The sequence below is a fragment of the Stegostoma tigrinum genome, chromosome 5 (assembly GCF_030684315.1).
Source record: "Stegostoma tigrinum isolate sSteTig4 chromosome 5, sSteTig4.hap1, whole genome shotgun sequence".
Taxonomy (NCBI): Eukaryota; Metazoa; Chordata; class Chondrichthyes; order Orectolobiformes; family Stegostomatidae; genus Stegostoma; species Stegostoma tigrinum.
Window position 1 is genome coordinate 106,218,532 of NC_081358.1, and position 19,288 is coordinate 106,237,819.

The following is a 19,288-nucleotide window of genomic DNA, read 5'->3' on the forward strand; positions in this document are numbered from 1 at the left end:
GAGGTGAAAGATGGAAGCAGTTCCAGAGAGTAAGATGCAATAGTTGAAATTTCTGCCACCGAATGTGGCCTAAAAGGAGGAAAATGAAAAACAGGCCAAAGGGATGGAGAATCCAATTGGAATTCTATGTCTGGAGGACTGAAGAGAGGTAAAATAAGTCATGATCACTGAGGGATGTAGACATTAGAGTAAAAGTTTTCAGTTGAGTGCATTGATGAATAGGAAAATCTGATAAAGTTGTGAGTGCCAGAGTGATGGGTGAAAGTTTAGAGTTTAGAAAAAAAAATGGTGATGACAAAGATGGAATTACAGCAAGAGGGCTATTGGAAGAACTGAATTTGAAAATGAAAAACAAAACAGATAAGATTTTCAGTATCAGTAAAGTGAGATGAACTTTGGAGGTGGAATTGAACAAACAACGTGTACAATTAAATATAGTGTTTGAAATTAAGCTCAAGATCACATACGATGTCAAAGTTAGAAACAGTTTGTCTTCAGGCTGACAGAGTAGTTGTTGATGAAAATGAAGTCATTATAAAGGTGATGGCATTTTTATTATGGACCAAAGATAAAGACTTTTGTTTTATTGATGTTGAGCTCATGGAAATTATGACTCATTCAAGGCTTGATGTTGGGCAGCCTAACAACACTGAAGCATTAACAGGAGAAATGAAAAAAAAAGAGTCTTTGAAATCAGCATACTTAGAAATTTACCCAATACCTTGTCGGTGAGGGTCTAACAAGAGCAAAAGGCTAAGAATAGAACATTGGTGAACTGAGGAAATGGGAGGTGGGGAAGGGAAGAAAGGCAATTTCTGGAGATGGACTGTTTTCATTTAGGTAGATCGGAATGGCATTGGGCAATGTAGCAGAAGTGGATAATGAAAGAGACATGAATTGACATTTTGCTTTTTGATTAAATCAGATGTCACGTCATTTACCTTCTCATGGCAGAGGTTCAAACATTGCAGTATGTGACAAAATTAAACTCTGAAGATTGTAACAATGAAAGGATGATTAGCCACCTTAGCATACCTCCAAACACAGAAGCACCTTGTTTTTAAATACAGCAAGGAAAGTCAGCTAGGTTGCAGACAGATGACTGCTATTTTTGGTCAGCAGCCTGAAGGCTCCAAACCAAACAACAATTACCACAGTTGCAAGGTTGAAGTGGCAGCCTAGTTTCCCTGCTTTTAAACACATGTTCATTTTTGTCCATGGGTATTTACAAACCATGATAATAGCTTGCACACAGAGGTACAGGTACATTATGGCTAGATTTAGGCAGGATGCACACAAAGCACATTCCATGTACTGTGCACTCAGACAAATGACACAGAGAAAAAGGAGAAGTCCAAACGTGCCAAAAAGGCAAGTATCCCTGCAATATGGGACACGCAGAGTCTAGACTTTCTGCTTTTTTATGCAACAATTTTATCAGAAGTATGTGCTGCTACCCTCCAGTGGGATAACAAGGGACAGCTATGAAATGAGATCAAATGAGAAGATGAGCCACACATGAGCATTAAGGCCCTAGGTTTTATGTCGATGTTGAGTTGAATTATCTCTCCAACAGAATGTGCTGCAATTAGCCTCAGTGCACTTCAGCCGGACAGAAGAGTATTTTGGATTGGTTTCCTGACTCTGATCACCAGCTGCTAATGAAGTATGGAGAGGGCACAGAGGCCAGATTTACAGTTGAATAGGTTGCCAATGTTCATTGTCAGTCTTCAGTCCTGAAAGAAGGACAAGGTATACAATATTGCAAGGAAAACCCCTCTCTCCTTCCATGGAAATGTACTCCAGGAAAGGATTGATCAGTTCAGGTAGGAAAAAAAGAAGAGAATTTAAAAAAAAGCTGAGGATAAAATTCTCCACTAAATTAAGCATTGAAACATGTTACTGAAAGAATCACATTCAACTACAAATGGCAAATCCAAAGGATCAACTTACAGATGGTCCAGCGACGCCTCGAAATCCCTGTTCTCCTGGATAACCTTGGTCTCCCTGTGAAAAACATAAGAAGTCAAGAAATTAAGATTTGTTTCTCAAACATTGTCTTGCACTATTCCTGAGAGGGTGGGGAAGTAAAAGAGGGAAATGAGTAGTGCTACTTGTACTGGAAAACACACTTGTATTCTTGAAGGCTGCACTGTTAATGGAAATGGGGTTTGGGCAGTCATAAAAATAGCTGCCGAGGAGTCGGGCTAGAAACCCCACTTACATATTTACACTCCAGCATTATCCAAGGGTACCACTGGGCCTTGAAACAGGACTTCTCCTCATAATGAGATACTTGACATAATTGTGAAATCATTGTGATCCCATCCCTTGTAAGATTTTTAAAAAATTTTGCATGAGGTAGTTAGAGCTCAGCCACTGTCTGGTATCATATCATCTCAACAGACGTGAGGTCAGGTTGTTGCGACAAATTCATATTTAACGAATCATATGGTTTAGGAGTTTGGGGCATTAACACAGAGTCATACAGTCATGCAGCATGGAAACAGGCCCTTTGGCCCAATTCATCAATGCTGAGTAGGTTTCCTAAATTGAATGACAGGGAACCTCAGGGAATACAGACTGGTGAGCCTAACATCAGTGATGGGTAAGTTGTTGGAAGGGATTCTGAGATTCAAGATCTACATGCATTTGAAAAGGCAAGGTCTGATTAGAGATAGTCAGCATGGCTTTGGTTTGGGAAATCATGTATCACAAATTTGATTGAGTATTTTGAAGAGGTGATCAAGAAGATAGATCAGGGCAGAATGGTACACATTGTTTCTATAGACAATGTTCCACATGGTAGACTGGTTAGTAAGATTAAATCACATGAGATCCAGAGTGAGCAAGCCAATTGGATACAAAATTGACTTGACGGTCCACGACAGAAGGTGGTGGGTAAAGGGTGGTTTTTTAGACCGGAAGCCTGTGACTGGCAGTGTGCCACAAGTATTGATGCTGGGTCCACTGTTGTTCATCATTTACATAGACGTCCCAAAGATATTTTTTGTTAATATTCTCTCATAGAACACAGGCATAGTTGGCTGACAGCAATTATTATCCATCTCTAGTTGCCTTTGAAAAGATGATGGTGAATTACCTTCTTAAACAACTGTCAATGTGCTGTAAGTAGATCAATAATGCCATTAGGGAGGGAATTCCAGGAATTTAATCCAGTGATAGTGAAGGAATAGTAATACATTTTCAAGTCATAATGGTGAGTGGCTTGGAGGGGAACTTGCAACCAGTCGTGTTCCTATGTATCTATTGCTCTTGTCCTTCCAAAAAGAAGTGGTTGTGGGTTTGGAAGGTGCTGTCTAAGCTGGTGAATTTTTGAAGTGCATCTTGTAGATAGTACACACAACTGCTACTGAGCATTGGTGGTGGGGGAATTGATATTTATGAATGTGGTTCAAATCAAGTGAGCTGCTTTGTCCTGAAGAGCATCGAGTTTCTTCAGTGCTGTTGGATCTGCTCTCATCCAGGGAAATGGGGAGTATTCCGTTACACTCCTGACTTATGTCTTGTGGAGGATGGACACGCTTTGGGAAGTCAGGATATAAATTCTGTAGTATTCCTAGTCTCTGGCCTGCCCTTGTCATGGTTGTATTTATATGGTGAGTTCAGTTGAGTTTCAATGATAACCCTCAGGAAGTTGATGTGGGGGTTTAGTGATGGTAATCATGTTGAATGTCAAGGATAGTGGTTATACAGATTCTTATTGGAGACAGTCATTGCCTGAAATATAATTTAATGGATAGTTAAATAAATACATTCACAAAATATAGCATTGTTAGTCATACTTGATTTTTATTTAACCGTCAGTGAGTATAAAGTCTTCTGATGAAAATGTAAAACCTTGTGACTTAGTTTAATCCATTAATAACTGGGAATTTGATTTTCTTTTTTTGAAGTTACTTTTAAGGATCTCTTGAGATCATATCAGGGGTCAGTTGAATATTGTTTTATTATATTTATTTAACACTTAAAAATCTCAACGCACTGCTTTCCATTCAGTATTTATTTCTATTTAGCAGTTTCCCTGTTTATTTTAGAATGCCAAGGGAAGCCTCACCTGCCCTGACACAAGGCTAACTTGTGTCTCAGCTCTTAGGTATTCTCTTCAGTGTTCTTGCTATGTTCTGAGATATAAAAGTGTGAGAGTCTTCAGTTGCCACAGCACAATTTAGAATGAAATTGAAGAGAATGAGCATGACAGAAGATTCCTTCCCATCCACTACATAAAATTCACTGATTTTAAATTATGTATCACCACCTGGCTCCAGTTGACTTGTGTGCCATTGCCTTCTGAAATGTGGGAAATCTAAACGTTGCCAGTTCTTTTTTGGTCTTGAAAAACTAAGATGCAAATGATAGTCATGGCTGAGGTTGGCAAAGTGAATGTAACATGGCCAGCTTTTATGAACTACCTCGGTTTCTATGCTGTTGCCACCTCACAGGATGGCAACAAAATCTTTTACACAATTAACTTCAGAGTTTGGTAAAAAATAGGAGTCACTTCTTGTTTGCATAAGGGGCAGGCCAAAAAACACAAATGTTGGTCTTCACAAAAATGGAGGTGTCCAAGATTTACCTCTAATGGCACTGGTACCCATTAATAGTATGTAAATTAGGGAGCCTTCTCCTGACCATGGAGATCAATAGTAAGATTGACCATGAAGAAGGTTAGTGTGTGATCATTGAGATTATGTAGTAAATATATTTTAATTGGAAGCAATCAAAATTGCAACATGTAAACAGGCTGTCAGTTTTGGGTTTTATCTTCACATGAGTAGTAGCTATAATCTCATATACATGTTCTATTTGCTTCTTCAACTAGCAATCTCATCCACTTAAAATATAGAAATGTCATCTACTGCAGTCTCTAACTCTCATCAGACATTTCATAATCTCATGAAATTTAATGTAAAATCATCCCAGATATTTGTTGGGATTCCTAGAGCAATGAGCATCCTCTGGTGCGTCACCTAACTCTGGACATAGGTAAACATGTTGACCTTGTGATTTAATATATCAGGATGAAGAACACAAGCTGATTCCTTCTTTATAACATGGCCTGCTACACCATTTATACTGCCTTTGGTAAGCTGAGATAATTCTGCACAGGCAAGCTATCTTTCCTAAATGATTCAGTTGCATGATGCCTTTGTAAAGCAAAGTTTGACTTACATATTAATAAAATATATTATTATTAGGTGAATAATATTTCTGATGGGAAGTGGAGGTTGTCATATCTGTGCCAATGCTTGATGTTCACTTCGAGTGATGTTCACTTGGAATTGCAAAGCACGCTGAATTATGAAGACATTTCCATTTTTTGTCCTGAGATAATGGGAACTGCAGATGCTGGAGATTCCAAGATAATAAAATGTGAGGCTGGATGAACACAGCAGGCCAAGCAGCATCTCAGGAGCACAAAAGCTGACGTTGAAGGGTCTAGGCCCGAAACGTCAGCTTTTGTGCTCCTGAGATGCTGCTTGGCCTGCTGTGTTCATCCAGCCTCACATTTTATTATCCATTTTTTGTCCTGCCTGGTACATATTAATAGATTTTGCAGGTGGAAAATATCAAATCATTCAGTGTGTAGGTCTTGTAACCTTTTACAGATATTCATTAAATAACTCAATGTAACATTTGAAATTCGAGGCAACATCTAGATTAACTCATGGTCTCAACCCTACTTTCCCAAAGCCATGGCTCCTGTATAAATCTAATTTAGTTATGAATACATTCTAATGATCCCAATCTCTGACATATAGATTTTCAGAAGTTAACAACCAACTGAGGAAAGAAATTACTCCTCAACTCTGTGGTAAACAAGCAATCCTTGTGGGAGAGTCTGAGGCCAGAGGGCGCAATCTCAGAACAAGAGGTCACTCATTTAAGACAGAGATGAGAAGGAATTTCTTCTATCAGAGAATAGTAAGTCTTTGAAATATCTTATTGCAGAGGGCTAGGATCATTAACTACATTCAAGACCAAGGTAGACAGAGATTTAATCAGTAAGGACATCAAGTATTATGTGGAAAAGGCGAGAAAGTGAATTTGAGGATTATCTGATTAGCCATGATCTCATTGAATGGCAGACCAGACTCGATGGGCTGAATGGCCTACTTCTGTTTTAACATCTTATCATCTTATGGTCTTTACTTCTGGTATCTAATACTTTCCTTCCAATCTAAGATTGATACCTTACACGTATCTTTGATGAATTTTATCAGAATTTACTGCATTTATCTAACTGCTTTTGTGGACACTTAAATTTGATCCCTGGCTCAAGAAAATCTCCACATTATAGGAATGTGAACTATGTTGAGACATCCTGTACTTATGACAGGTTTTTATATTTTTTTTCTTCTTTTTTAATTTAATGTCAGCTAAAAGCCAATGCAGTGGCCTTGGGTATCTGAATCTGAATGATTAATTTATATTTGGATCAGTGATATTCTCTGAGGCTGGCTGAAGAGATCATAATTATTTACAAGCCTGTATATTCTTATCTTCTACAGTGTAGGACCAGAGGGCATAATCTCAGAATGCGAGGTTGCCCGTTTAAAATAGAGATGAGTGGCAATTTCTTCTTTCATAGAATAGTGAGTCTTTAAAGTAACTTACTGCAGAGGGCAGAGGAGCTTGATCACTAAGTAGATTTGATGCTGAGACAGGCGGATTTTTAAACAGTAAGGAAATCAAGGATTATTTGGAAAAGGCTTCTAACTCCATTTGTCTTTCCATCTTGCGATCACTTTGTAGTAAATAACTAAATAATGAGTGTAAATAGGAATATTTCTTGCTGAGTATTCACTTTTCTGTTGAATGATGTACCAATGTTCATTGTTAAAATTCACAACAAATAATTACAAATGGCTTCTGCAGAACTACATTTCAATGTTATTCAACATATTCAGTGGAATCAAGGAGGAAATTGATGAAGAAAATATTCATGTCTATCTTTTATTCTTTTTTAGGTAGAATTTCTTTAGAAACATATATCTCAATTTATTTCAGTAAATGCTGGTTGATAATATAAGTATAATATATAATTACTGTTGCTTGCTTTGCATTTTTTGGAAAAATATAGAGTTATGGATGCATTGAACTGTCAGGGTTAATTTATCATCTGGAAAAGTAGTGTTTGTCAGCTGGTGGGAATCAAAGCTTTACAAGTCTCTCGCCAGATGTAAGTAGTCAGCAACCGTATGACTCACAAAAAACTTCAAAATTGGATTGCCTTTTCTGGCTGCTTAAATACTTAAATCTCATTACGTGTATAACACAAAATCTTGTTGAATCTTCAACACATTATTTGTGTTATCATCTGTAATTCCAGGAAACAGTATTGCTACTATCTTGACCATCACAATTAGAGAAATATAGTGCATTTGTAAGTCAAGATTGCTGCAAGTTGTAATATGCATGTTGTCAAATGCAGTTACTTTTTATATAAAAGCAGCAGCTTAGATATCACAAAGCAACGCATCTGTAATTATTCATTTCCAAACTTGCTACAAACCAGAGATAATAAATAAAGTGCTACCTGTCTTAAAGTGAATTAAGTTGTTATACTTTCATCAACTAATTATCATAAGACATTGCAGTGCTATGTGTCACTATAGCACGCCTGTGACCAAATAAATTCAATGTATTTGAGGCTGACTTGCCTTGAGCTGCAAATATATTGATGTATGATTTATGTAGTATATATTAATCATAAAATTCAGCTCAGTCCTGTTATTTCATTGTTAACAGAATAAAGAAAAAAAACATTTAAAATCATCCTATCCATGTACCAACATAAAGCAAATTAATTACCATTTCTGTTGATTCAGCAGATCTATTGTAAATCTGTTCATTTCTGCTGCACTCAAGAACAAGACTGCATTCATCAGCATCAAGCCCCATAGATACATTGCTCCAGTATTCAGCACTTAACAACCAATGCATACAGTTTTATGTAGCATGAAGTTTAAATTTCTTTATTCACTTTCCACAGGAAAGGCTCTGCTCCAACTGGTGGGAGCTGAGAGACGTTCATTTAAGCTAAGAAGTTTTCCCGCCCACTCTTCTAAGCAGGAACTCTTGCCAAGGGTGGCAGAGATAATGATTGAAAGGGAGAAGCAAAGTTCCGCAATGATTCAGGGAGTTTATCCAGTTGGCTGCTGTACCACAACGGTGGGAATATATGTCCTCGTTGAGTTCATAGCCCCCTTGTCTATGTCCTTTGTAGCTCTATGTGGTCTTCCTCACAGTTTACAATACTTACAATTTTGTATCATCTGTAAACATTGAATTTGTCCTCTGCATGCTAAGAAATACATAATTCATATATATCAGGAAAAACGAGGGTCCTAATAGTGACCCCTGGGGAACTCCACCACAAATTTTCCTCCAGCCCAAACCTTGTCATTGACTTCTTTTCTCTTTATTACACAGCCACTTTTACTTCCACATTGCTGCTGTCTCTTTTATTCCATAATCTTTCCATTGTATGACTTTGAAATTCCATTTACATTATTCCAACAGATGGAGGCACTTACGGTGCAACTGCAGTGTCCCTACCTCTGAACTAGGAGGCCTTAATTCACATCCCATCTGCTCTAGATAACACAACAGCTTGAACAGGTTGACTAGGAATATAAAAATATATGGTGACCATAATAGTGGCCCTACATTTGAGCCAAAAGTTCTGGACTCTGTCTTGCCTTGTGTCACAGCACATCTGAACAGGTTGATTAAAAATATGAATAACACGTCAACAAGATTATCTTCATTGACTTTTTCTATTACTTCTTCAAACAAAACTCCAAGCATGTTAGTCATTCAAATATGATTTGTCCTTTAGAAGTCCATATTTATTATGTTATAGAAACTGGATCAGTCACTTCACACTGGTACTCTACACAGATTGATTGATCTATTCTATACTGGTCTCATACCATGAACAAAATAATCTTAAAATTGATTGATTTTGCAGAAAATGTATGATAGAAGGGAGGAGTATGTCCAAAAGTAATTATTCTCCACCCATTACCCATGGATCTGGCCTAAGCCAATAGAGAAATGGTCTTAGACTTCAAATGATTCGGATGTGAATATACAGAGCATGGTTAGTAAGTTTGCTGATGACACCAAAATTGGTAAGGAAGATTATCTGAGTACAACGGCACTGTGATCAGATGGGCCAATGAGCCGAGTGGCAGATGGATTTTAATTTAGATAAATGTGAGGTAGTGCATTTTGGTAAGGCAAACCAGGGCAGGGCTTGTACACTTAATGGTAGGGCCCTGGAGAGAGTTGCCAAACAAAGAGACCAAGGGGTACAGGCACGTAGCTCCTTGAAAATGGAGTCATAAGGAGACAGCGTGGTTAAGAATTTTGCACACGTGCCTTCATTGTTCAGAACACTGAGAGTAGGAACTGGGAAGGCAGAGTGCAGCTGGACAGGACAATGGTGAGGCCATTTTTACGGGGTGGCCATACAAAGGTTTGTAAAATCACAAGGGGCATTAAAAGAGTGAATAGCCAAAGTCTTTTTCCCATGGTGAGGTGGTCCAACACCACGGGGCAGAGGTTTAAGGTGAGAAGAAAAAGATTTTAAAAAGATCAATGGGGTAACTTTTTCATGCAGAGGGTGGTTTGTGTGCAGAACGAGCTGCCAGTGGAAGTGGTAGAGGTGGGTACAACTACAATATTTAAAAGATATGGTGAATGTGTATATGAATAGGAAGAGTTCCAAGGGATATGGGCCAAATGTCAGCAAATGGGGCTGGGTCAGATTGGGAAGCCTATTTGGTGTGGAGGAGTTGGACTGAAGGGTCTGTTTCTTTGTGTCAGAATCTACCGCTCTCGAATAAACATGCTTCATCCAAGGACTATTTAAATGCCCCTAATGTGGCTACATTAACTACATTGGCAGGCAGGGCGTTCCACGCCCTTACCACTCTCTGAGTAAAGAACCTGCCTCGGACAGCTGTCGTAAATCTATCACCCCTCAATTTGTAGCTAAGCCACCTTGTGCAAGCTGAAGTCATCATCCTCGGAAAAAGACTCTCACTGTCCTACCTATCTAATCCTCTGATCATCTTGTATGTCTCTATTAAATCTCCTCTTAACCTCCTTCTCTACAATGAGAACAGACCCAAGTCCCTCAGACTTTCTTCATAGGGCCTGTGCTCCAGGCCAGGCAACATCCTGGTAAATCTCCTCTGCACCTTTTTCAATGCTTCCACATCCTTCCTGTAATGGGGTGACCAGAACTGCACACAATATTTCAAATGAGGCCGCACTAGCATTTGTACAGTTGCAGCATGACATCACGGCTCCGGAACTCAATCCCTCTAACAATAAAACCTAACATCTAAGCCCCCAAGTCCAATTTTGGGCCCCACACCTCAGGAAGGACATACTAGCCCTGCAGCATGTCCAGTGGAGATTCACACGGATGATCCCTGGAATGGTAGGTTTAACATATGATGAACGGCTAAGGATCCTGGGATTGTACTCATTAGAGTTTAGAAGGTTGAGGAAAGATCTAATAGAAACTTACAAGATAATGTACGGCTTAGAACGGGTGGATGCTGGGAAGTTGTTTCTGTTAGGCGGGGAGACTAGGACCCATGGGCACAGCCTTAAAATTAGAGGGGGTAAATTTAAAATGGAAATGAGACGACATTTCTTCAGCCAGAGAGTGGTGGGCTTGTGGAATTCATTGCCACGGAGTGCAGTGGAGGCTGGGACGTTAGATGCCTTCAAGGTAGAGATCAACAAATTCTTGATCTCAGAAGGAATCAGGGGCTACAGGGAGAGTGCAGTGAAGTGGAGTTGAAATGCCCATCACCCAAGAATTAAATGGCGGAGTGGGCTTGATGGGCCAAATCGCCTTACTTCCACTCCTCTGTCTTCTGGTCTTATGGTCTAACACTCCGAAAGCCTTTTTAACAGCACTATCAAACTGGGTGGCAAGAATATCACTTTCAGCTTTTGTTTCATCCAGCTATTTTTTTTGTTGTATTTCATTCTGGCAGCTTTAATGCATTAATTATTATATCAGATAACATAACATTAAATATGACCCTGGCGTCTTCAGAAAAGTGATGACACATCAAACGATATAAACCAATTTGTTGTTTGCTAAATGAAACCTGATGGTGCGTACTCAGTTAAACTTTACTGCTGTAGTACCCTGAAGCCCAATAAATCTTTGTGAAATGATTTAACACTTCCCCAAAATGTGTGGCCAAACAGAGTTCTTTATTATAAGTGACAACTTCTTACAAAACAGTGGTAAAGTGCTGTTTAACAGTCTGTATGGAGACATATGCAATGACAACAGGAGCAACACAGAGATTTTGGTGAGCTAATGATGCTCCTACCATATATTCAACAATGCAATAAAAAGCTGAAACGTTGGAGGCAAGAGTTCAACCTATTGTACAGCATTATTAATGTTGCAATTTATGTCATCAAAAGCAATGCAATGAAGCTCATTATTTGGAGGAATTAGGAAGTTTCTTCAGCGCAAAGATTAGTGTCCCTACTTGTTGGACCTGAGCCTCAATTTGGCCCCAATAGATGGCACATACTTTTCTCTTTCTCCGCCTCTTTCTCTGTTGGTTTCCTTGTAAAAGTTTGGCAGTTTGAGTTTAGGTTCAGAGTTGTAAGTTCACAGCACGTAAATTCTTTTTGTTTGCCAACTATCTGTCTTCCTTCAAAGTAATTTAAGATTGTCCTTCTTAAACATGCTCTAAGTTAACCCTTTTACTCCCATTCATATTGTGCTCAACATCCTTTCCCCCCTCCCCCCAAATAAAGTGTTGACGTCATTTTGTGTGGCAAAAGTTCTTTCACATGAGACTTGTGATATAAACTATAATCTGCAATAGAATATCATATGGAACTGAATAGATACAATTATTCAAAAAGACGAAGCATGCAACAGCTGCATTACACAGTATTTTAAAGTATCAAATGGAGGAAGCCTCATAGCACAGATCAACAATGCAATATCTCAATTAGGCAAACCTAATATTCTAAATTATTCTTAGTCTAGTAATAATACATCTGCGTTTTGGTCTGGAGGCTCTAGAAGTGACAAAAGCAATTTGCTCCTCAGTGGGATTCTATGAATGGAGGTCTTGGCCACTTGAGTTTGCGAGACACCATGCTGTCTCTTCCTGGGAAAACCTGGCATATATTAGGAACCAATCAGACAGTTGCTGTCGTCTCTCCCTGAATGAATTACACTCTGCAATGGCCCAGGATTGTGGATGGCACAGTACAGGGATTTGACGAATGCAGTGGGATTGGTAGCAAGGGCAGAGGAGTGCCTTTTTTAGGTGTAGACTCATAGGCTTTGAACAGTCCAGAAGGAGGTCATTCAGCCCAATATGTCTGCACTGATCAATAAAGATCTGACTACATTAATCCTATTTTTCAGCTTTTTATCCCTGGAGGACATGGCAATGCAAGTGAATATCTAAATCCTTTTCAAATATTTCTAACTTACCAATCCTTTCAAGCAGTGAGTTCCAGATGCCTGCCAGCCCCAGGGTGAAAAGTAAAATTCTTCATCTCTCTCTCCTTTCTACCTCTGACCTCAAATCTGTGCTCTCTGGTTGTTGATTCCTCTGCCGTTGGAAAATGTGCTGTACATTTCACTTTATCTGTGCCTGTTATAATCGTCTGCATGTCTGTCAGGATCTGTCTTAACCACTGCTACCGAAAGGTAAACAAACACATCATACATCAAACAACCAATCTTTCCTGGTAGTTTTGGCCTTGCAGCCTAGAACATATTCTGGTTAATTTCCTCTGCACCCTCTCTTGTGCAATCCCATCTTTCCTACAATGCGGTACTAAAAGTAAACACGGTCCCCCAATTTTAACCAATTTTAGACAGTTCCAGCATAAGCTCCTTGCTCTTGTACTCTATACCTTGAATAATAAATGTGACATCTTACCCACATTATTCACCTGCCCTACCTTCTCCAAGGATGTGTGAATATGTGCACTAATGTCCCTCTGATATTCAATACTTTTCAGGTGTTACTATTCATAATGCGATCCCTTGACTTTGCTAGCCCTCCCAAAGTGCAGCACATCTCCAAAATAACAAAAGAACTGCAAATACCAGAAATCAGAAAATCAAACAGAACTTGCTGGCTAAAAATTACGACAGCATCTGTGGAGAGAAAACAGAGTGCCAGATCCTGCCTGACCTGCAGAGTTTCTCTATATTACTTTTCCATTTGCAATTCGATTTGCAAGTGAATATCTAACTACTGCTTAAATCTACAAGAGTTTCTGACTTACCACCCTTTCAAGCAATGAGTTCCAGACTTTCACCACCCTCTGGGTAACATCATTTCTCCTCAACCCCCCTCTTAAGCTTCTACGTCTTTTCTTAAATCTCTACTCGCTCGTTATTGACCCCTTTACCATAAGCAAAGGGCCTTCCTATGCAGTTTATATGAGCCTTCCCTTTAGTAAGTCTTGCTTATTCTTATACGTTATTCATTTTGAAACAAAATCTAACAATCCCATTTGCATTCCCTATTGTGCACTGAACTTAAATAATAGAACTTTCTGATTATACAGGATCAAATCCCTCTGTGCTGCAGCTTTCTGCAGTCTTTCCCCATTTAAGTAATATTCACCACCACTATTCTTCATGCAAAAGTAGATGACTTCACATTTTCACAAATTATAAATTCAATGTTGGAATTTTTTGCCCACTTATTTAACTTGTCTATATCCCTCTGCAAACTCTTTGTATCACGCTTGCCACTTGCCTTCCCAACTATTTTTGTGTCATCTGCAAACTTGGCTATAGTGCATTCACTTCTATATCCACGTTATTAATAAATATTGTAAATATGTGTGGTCCTAACACTGATTCCTATGGCACTCTATTTGTTACAGGCTGCCACCCTGAAAATGCCCTCCTTATGCCAATTTTCCATCTGCTGTCAGTCTGCCTTATATACTATTCCCTTATTTTATTATATCTCTTATTTTATTAAGCAGTCTTATGTGCAGCATCTTATTGAGCAAGTTTTGGAAAGTCACATTTATGTTAAACTTACTGGTTCCCCTTTATCTATGATGTTTGTTACTTTCATAAATAACACCAATGTATTTGACAGCCATTACTACCCTTTCATGAAGTCATGTTGGCACTGTTGATTATATTGTACTGTGCTCATAACTTACATTCCCACCTAGTTTTATGTCATCAACAAATTTGGAAACATTATATTTGGTCTCTACATCCAAATCATTTAAACAGATTGTGAACAGTTATGAACATAACTGATTCTTATGGAGCACCACTAGTAATAGCTTTTCTTCCTGAGAATGACATATTGATTCCGCTTACATAACAAAGTGTGAAGCTGGATGAACACAGCAGGCCAAGCAGCATCTCAGAAGCACAAAAGCTGACATTTCGGGCCTGATGAAGGGTCTAGGCCCAAAACGTCAGCTTTTGTGCTCCTGAGATGCTGCTTGGCCTGCTGTGTTCATCCAGCTTCACAATTTGTTATCTGTGAGAAATCGTTGCTTATTCAAGGAGGGACAGTTAGAGCTAAATTATTCTCCAGCATCTGCAGTCCCCTTTATGTCTATTGATTCCTCTTCTCTGCTTTCAGCTTCTTAACCAACTCTCACTTCATGCCAGAAAATCAGTCTCAATCCTGTGTATTGGAATTTTTCTTGCTATCCTCCTGGTTAGGACATTACCAAAACATTCTGAATTTTCAAGCACACTGCATCTACTGATTCACTTTTGTTTATATTATAAGAAATATTGTCAACAAAACACAATTTCTCTTTCTTAAACCCATGATGATGTCACCCAATTGTTTCATTATCCCATTCTTTACAACAGATGACAACATTCTCCCTACTACTGACATCAAACTAACGGATATATAATCCTCTTTTTCTCTCTGCATCTCTACTTAAATAGTAGGGTTATATTTATGATAAGCTCCTATGCATCAATTATCTCTCTAATCTGCTTCAACATTCTGGGATGCAGTTCATCTGGTCCAAGGGATTTATCAAACTTCAATCCGGTTAATTTTTTGAGTGCAATCTTTTTCCTAATACTAATTTCTTTCAGTTCCTCATTTCTACAAATTCCATGAAGGCAGACAAACAGTAATTCTTAGTTTCCTGCAAAGATGCCTGTCCACAAAAATCTAGTGAACTCTGTCAAAGTTTGCCCCTTTCCTAGTCATAGATTCAACCTGGTGCCAAACCTAGGGAATCTCCATACATGTAGCAGCAGTAATGTCAGCAAGTAGGGTCAAAGCTAATTAGATATTACACCAAGCATTTAAAAATACTTTAACCTTTACATTCATTTTTAATCTTCATACAACAAGGTAGATGATTATGACTAGCTTAAGATTGAAGCTAAAATCTTAACATAACAAGCCAAAAAATGTTTATTTTTTGAAAGTGTGCATTTTTAAACAGTTCAACAGTTCAATCCCTTGATAAGCATTGAATCATTGCCAGCAACTTCTGGTTTTCCACATTATTCTGTACATGTAATCTCCAGATGTAGCTGCCACTTTTACTGAAAAGACATTCATTGCCAATAGATTCCCGTCATAGCCACCACAAATTCCAAGCATTCACTCCACATCTTTTCATTTGCATTGCCTACAAAATGACCATAAGATTACCTCAGATGTTAATTTTTGTCTATCTTTGGGTACGTACCCACAGTCAAACGTGAAGCAGGGCACTAAACTGCTGAGCAATCACATCACACATAGTTGGTAATTATTCTTCATCAGCTGTAGACAATTGTGCTCCCAGGTGTCTTGATGCAACTGGGTGGTCATGGCCTAGATAAAAATAGGTCAATGGAAAAGATGGCACTGGAGCATTAGTCAATGCAGCAGTGGTGTGTGGAGAGAGAGCAAGATTGGAGTCGTCGCGATTAGTGGCTGACAGTGACAACAGTGTTAGTGAGCTCTGCTCATCTTTTAGACTCTTCAGGTTAAATGCTTGTATTTTCTGATGAAGGCTACCATCAATTCTTTTAAAAATATTGGCTGATGTGCATCGAAGAAATTGACTGCAGCATGGTCAGGTGTCATACTTTTTTGAAGGTACATGAAGGAGATACTAGGCCCGATCGATTTACATAGCTGATGGGATTGATACCTGTTTGAGGCATGTATTCTAGACAATTACAGGGAAAACTTGTCAATATGGCAGATGATGCAAAATGTGCCACACTATGTAGGATCCCCTCATCCCAGTTTCCCTTCTAAAAAAAACACTGCCTCATTCAGTTATTAAATTGACATTTCCCAGTCGTTTCACATAACTTTGACCCAAGTTGAGCGATTTTACCGCTTTCCTGTAAACAAAATTTTATTAATATGTGAAGTTTCATACTTGCATTTCTGTGATGCTAGACCAAGTGGTCTAATTTATATGACCAACACAGTGTTAAAGCAAGCTTCTAGTTTGTATAACAGTGGACTCTATAGACTGTTAATGCATTTTAAATGGAATTTCCCATACAAACAAACAAAACACACCCCGCCCACAACCCGAAACATACTCAGTAAGATAAACTGTCAGATGGCTGACTCGCATTTTAGCAGTTTTTGTTCTGCAATCATTTGAGACAATTGACCTCACAGGCACAATTTAATGCTGACTTGTTGTAAACACAAACTCTCTCTATTCCCAAATTTCACAACGTTGTCTGTAGTGAATGGGCCCTTTGTTCCATGGCAAGGAATTACATTTTCTTCCCATAATATTTCAATCCCTGCCTCCTCAATGTTCATCCACCTCTTCCTTGAATATTGGCCATTTGTGAAATGATTTTGATCAGTAGATTGTTAATTTGAAAAAAAGGAATATGAAGGAAGAAGCTGAAAGTCATAAGATTACAGAATAAAACCAAGCAATGTCTGTGTATTCATAAAACTTTCTTCTCAATGTACTGCTTCATTCATCAAATATTTGCTAAAATTTAATTGTCTCTACATTTGAACTCTGTACATTATTGGTAAAACAAACATGATTGGTATTTGGTTAAGCTTTGTGACTACTTATTTCAGTTAAAATGTAAAAGAAGACAGGAAAATGCCAGTGTTATTTATACCTGGAGTCTAAAAATATAAGGAGGTAGAAATCATGCTCCAGCCGTTCAAAACATGTGTTGAATGCACATGGAGTAATTTGAACAGTTCTGGGCAACAAGGTTAGACTGGTCTTGGAAGAATACATCTCTGCTTTCTGGAATAATATATTGTTTGAATTTGCTCATGGGATGTGGGCATCACTGGTTGGGTAAGTATTTATTGTCCATCTCTAAATGCCCCTTAAACTAAGTGGTATCATTAGGGCCAGTTCAGAATCAGCACTGTGCATTTGGAGTTGACATGTAGGCCAGACCATTCAAGGATAATAGCTTTCCTTCCTGAAGCGCATTAGAGAATCAAGTGGATATTTACGGCAATCAACAGTGGTTGCCATTGGGCTAGCTTTTAATTCTAGACTTTCATTGATACAAATTCCATCACCTAAAATGTGGGATTCAAACCCATGTGCCTAGAGCATTAAAGCACACAAACGCAAATTGCTAGCAAAACTAAGGCAGCATCTGTGGAGAGAAAACAGTTAACATTTTGAATTCAGTGACTCTTCCCAACTCGAAACTTTAACTGTTTTCTCTCCACAGATGCTACCAGGCCAGCTGAGCTTCTTCATTAATTTCTGTTTCTGTGTTGTCAGATCTCAAGCATCGACAGACTTTGTTTTGACTTAAGGAAGAGCACGTGGGAAATTAGAGATGGCAACATATATTGTGGACGAGAAGTTGGATTTGATAAAAAATCTTGATAATAGCAAGTGATTTTGGATCCCAAAAGGATTAATTAAATGATTTACATACTAACAATTGCTTTTAAAATTATTTGGTCATGATATTTTTGCATTGCCAGCATGATCAGCATTTTTTGACCTTTCTTCGCTTGCCTTCTATTTTAAGAGTCAGGTCATGATTCAACTACAATACAGGGGTTCTGGAGTCATATGTGAGTAAGATCAGATCAGAGTCACCAGTACTGAGACCAGCTTTAAATTCCAGATTTTAACACATTGTCTGGGTGTACCAGTCCTGAGAAATGACCACTACACTGTCTTCCTATCATTTACCATGATTGGTAAAGTAAAGGAGAACTTCAGTGACAAAGGTGACAAAAGAATTTTGAGAAAGAGATGTACTGCTCATTTGAGGATAGATATCAATGGAACTATAAGATAGGCTGTGTGATTAAGGTGAAACATTGAGGAGGACTCTTAGAGAAGAATATTTGAAAAGAATAGTACCAACACTCATTTCAAAAGCTGAAGGGGTGTTAAGAAGGCAAATGGTAAGTAATGCATATTGGTCATAATTATCCATGATGTTGAACATGGGGCAGGAGGCAGAACAGTTATGAATATTAAGTGGTGGAAGCATTGACAGAGTTTGATGAGCTGATGTAGTCCAGAACATTAGTTAGAAAGAAGTAGAACAAATGGACAGATGGTTCAAGTATAGACTTTGTAAAAAGTGACATGAGTTTAATAGTTTGTGATTGGCTGAACAGTAAAGTAGCTTAAATTATTGACATTACTAATCAACACAATGTCAAATAAGGGTAATTTAATGGTGAGGAGCTTATCTGTATACTTTTGTGATTATCTTTTCACATAAATAACTTCATTAATATTGACTTTTAGCTAAAAAAAAAGCTCTTCTTCTGAGAGGTGGAGCTCATGATGGTAATGCGCCTGGTGAGATTTATGATGGAAACAGAAGAGACCAATAGAGTCTTGAGGCTGGAGTTAAGCTGGAGCACATCAAGGGGACAGAGTGTAGGAGGAGGTGGCTGCGGCCAAATGATCACTTGATTAAAGCACCAGTCAAGACAAAAAGTATGTTTACATTCATGTTTTAACTGTTTCTAATATTAGAATGTTTATGGCAAAGGATTTTTTTTTAAAGTTATAGACAATATTTCGTAGAGAAGAATGAAATTCTGGTCTGGCAGTACCTATGGAGAGAAAGCAGAGTTAATATTTTGAATCCAGTGACTTTTCTTCAGAAAAGGTCTCTGGAATTGAAACATTAACTCTGTTTTCTCTCCACAGATGCCACCAGGCCTGCTGAGTTTCGTTAGGAATTCCTGTTTTTATTTCAGGTCTTTGGCATCCTCCATCCTTTGTCTTATTTTAATAA

The 19,288-nt window shown here is 38.4% G+C and overlaps 1 protein-coding gene across 1 annotated transcript in view; it reads right to left on the minus strand.

Annotated features, from left to right (window-relative positions):
- The window catches only part of col22a1 (collagen, type XXII, alpha 1), a 291,389-nt gene that overhangs the window by 127,915 nt on the left and 144,186 nt on the right, over positions 1-19,288 (minus strand). Inside the window, exon 14 of the mRNA XM_048529285.2 lies at positions 1,954-2,007. Within this exon, the coding sequence (XP_048385242.1) occupies positions 1,954-2,007 (54 nt within the window). The remainder of the gene's footprint in view (positions 1-1,953; positions 2,008-19,288) is intronic.